Below are 3286 nucleotides of genomic sequence, written 5' to 3' on the forward strand. Positions count from 1 at the left end.
GCTAGCCTCGGACCATGGACGCACAACGCCGAATTACTGTGCCTAGTGTGGCCGCGTGAAATCGAATTTATAATATCAGTTTTATGAAACCGATTTTAGCTAATTCGATATTATCGCATAGTGTAGACGTGGCCTAAGGGACAATATCGTACCAGGAAAGGCTGGCAGACACCAGAGATCAAAAAGACTACAGCAATTTGAAAAAAGGGTCTCTTTCTCAAGAGACGGAGTGCTGTTCAGGAGTCCCAGACTAAGACACAGGCATCTGTTGGAGTGTCTGAAGAATTTAAGCCTACCAAGCTCTCCATCAGAGGATGGTCAGACTTAAGCGAAAACAGACATGTGTAGAGAATTATTTCAAAATCCTGTTTTTCTAAATGTTCTGTTCTTACCACAAAGCTAACAATTCCTTGGTTTAAGAAGATTTTTTGGTCACTATATTCACCACTTGTCACAGATTCCTGAAGAGAACGGAGCACACCTGATACACAGGGTGTGGTAGGCTAGGGCCCAGTCTAGGAGTGAGAGAATTGTGGAATTCCACCCCAAGCAAGATAGGTATAGGTACGAGGCCTGACGCCTAAGGGGATGCACTCAGAGAAGTGGACAGAGGTGCAACTAGCGTAGTACGTGTGATACACACATTACAGTATGGGCCAAATTCCCTGCTGGTGTATAAACTGGCACAGCTACATCAGCAGAGAATTTTACTCAATATATCCCTAAATTAATATACGGAAAGAGCCATTTTAAGTCACAGGAGCAAATATACACAATGTGTGCTTGCTCACACCTTTGTTTACATTCTTATTTTACTACCTTACCTTACCTTATTTCTGTTTTACTCTGTACAATATTCATATGATAATTTCTATACGGGATGTTTTAGGGAAACACTGTTTTTTACATGTGAAATTAAAATACATGTAAATAAGGAACAATCATCCTTCAAACAATAGTTTCACTGTACAGTGAGAGGCTGAAAATTCTCAGTCTGTTTAGCTTATCAAAAAGAAGATTAAGAGGTGGCTTGATTATAATGTATAAGCGCCTTCACATGGAGAAAACACCAGATACTAAAGAGCTCTTTAATCTAGTGGAGACAGACATAAGAACCAATGGCTGGAAGCAGAAGCCACGCAAACCCAAATTACAAATAAGGCACAAATGAGACAAAAATAAGGCACAAATGGAACAAACTACCCGGGAAATGGTGGATTCTCCATCTCAAGACTGGATGCCGTTCTTTAGACAAAAGTTACCTGGCTAGACACAGGAATAACTGGGAGAAATTTAATTGCCTGTGGTATACAGGAAGTCAGACTAGATGATCCTTCTAGCTTTAAACTTTATGAATAATAAGATTCCAAAAATGGTTCAAGAAACCATTCTTGACTGATGGTACTCCTGGATTGATTAGGCTTAGTCATTTGTGCATTTAAATTTGCCAAGATTAAACATTTTTATCCTAGAATCTCTTTCAAATCAACCATTTTGGTTCTCACCACACTCCCCATGAGGCATATTTGAAGCAAGAACATTTCTAAATTGTCCAATAAGTCACTTAAATCTAATACATTTAGATACTGAGAAGCAATGTAGGGACACAAAGGGCAGAGTTGGTTTACAATTCAGAGGTGCTTTAAGGACTTACGTGAAGTGCAAAGTCATTCAGAACCAGAAAGTTACCCAGATCACATGCTGCAAAAAGATGTTTTTAAGAATGGGGTTGTTAGTGGGAGCTACTCACGAAAGACAGGAGGGAGATGGTTTCCTCTTAAGTGCAAGTTTTTGAAAGCCTGAGAAGTGTAATAAAGAGGAATTTAAAAACATAAAAATAATAATCTTTCAGATTACCATGTGGGTCTTGCTCGTTAGACTTTGGGCTGCTTCTTGCTCTGCGCTCTAGTTTTTTTACTCCTGGTGCTCCCCCCGCACCTCCTCCTCCACTGCTTGCTCCATTGTGACTCTTCGTATAACCATTGTACACACTTGTGCAGTTGCCTAGGTGGCTTTTATAAATGGATGAAGGAGGACTGTTGAGGCGGTTCTGGCGATCAATCTGTCTGTCTTTGAGTTTTTTGTGCTGTGGTTTGCTGTACTGATCTTCCCTGGTAATGTAACTGGACATTCCATATAGTGGTATAATTTCTGAAATAACAAGAATTTATCCACATTAACTTAAAGCTAAAATCATCACTATTTAGAAACAGAATCACATCCTGACCTAGATCTCATCAACCCCCTACCCATCTCTAAATAAAGCTATGAAAAACTTGTCTAAGATGGATTTTCACAGCAAACCTGAGATTCAGCCGGATTACTTGCAAGGTTGGCAAACCTGCTGCGTAAACCCAGCCCACATATTATTTCAGGTTTCATGACATAATGTGATTATCATGGGAAATCAAATAAATGTAGAAGTTTTGGTTGAGTTTTGATCTGAGTCTTTGTGCTTCTTACTGGACCTCGCAGCAAAACCCAGGAAGAGCTAAAACCCAGGCAGACTGAAACTGAAGAAAAGGTTCCACACAGATTAACAGCAACCAAACCTACAAGGTTTGCACAGCCCTAGTGTCACCAAAATGTGTTGCCGTGCAGAGGGTTCAAGGCCAGTTATCGGCTGTGTCCCTCCAGGTTGTCTAGGACAGCCAGACTTTGCAATACTCTCTACCACCACCCACAATGGCTGATGCATGTAGCTGCAGCAAGTGAAGGTATACCATTATGTGGGAGCTGAGATGAACAAATGGAACCATGAGGGAGGAAATCTTAAAAAGAAAAGTATTATGAAATGTTATTTTCTAATGTTAAAATACATAAAGTTTCAAATAACTTTAATATGAACTTCCATGAATGGCTGTGTGAAATTTAGTAACGTGGGTTTACAGGAAATTATGCAAACATTTTTTTATTTTTCCCTGACAAGGGTTCATTACCTTTGGACTGCGCTTTGAGTTTGGAGTGCGAACAAATTCAAGTTCAAAGCAAAATGAAAATACACCTTTGCTTTATTGCAATACAAAATGCCGAAGAGACCCAAGTTTCATTAAAGCTCAGTCTAGATTAATTCAATAATTATCCTAGTTTGCAAACTGAGCCAGCATTTCGGTTTCCAAAGCAAACATTCTGCCCAGCTGTAGTGTTAATCATAGACTCATAGGTCAGAAGGGACCAACATGATCATCTAGTCTGACCTTCTGCACAAAGCAGGCCACAGAACCCTACCCATCCACTTCTATAAAAACCCCTATCCTATGTCCGAGTTATTGAAGTCTTCAAATTG

General features: G+C 39.8%; 1 protein-coding gene across 2 annotated transcripts in view; it reads right to left on the reverse strand.

The window, feature by feature from the left end:
- The window catches only part of FNDC3B (fibronectin type III domain containing 3B), a 408674-nt gene that overhangs the window by 186255 nt on the left and 219133 nt on the right, over positions 1-3286 (reverse strand). For both annotated transcript variants that reach the window (XM_032783667.2, XM_032783668.2), the window contains exon 6: positions 1858-2151. In XM_032783667.2, coding sequence (XP_032639558.1) covers positions 1858-2151 — 294 coding nt within the window. The remainder of the gene's footprint in view (positions 1-1857; positions 2152-3286) is intronic.

Source organism: Chelonoidis abingdonii, chromosome 8 (genome assembly GCF_003597395.2).
Source record: "Chelonoidis abingdonii isolate Lonesome George chromosome 8, CheloAbing_2.0, whole genome shotgun sequence".
NCBI lineage: Eukaryota > Metazoa > Chordata > Testudines > Testudinidae > Chelonoidis > Chelonoidis abingdonii.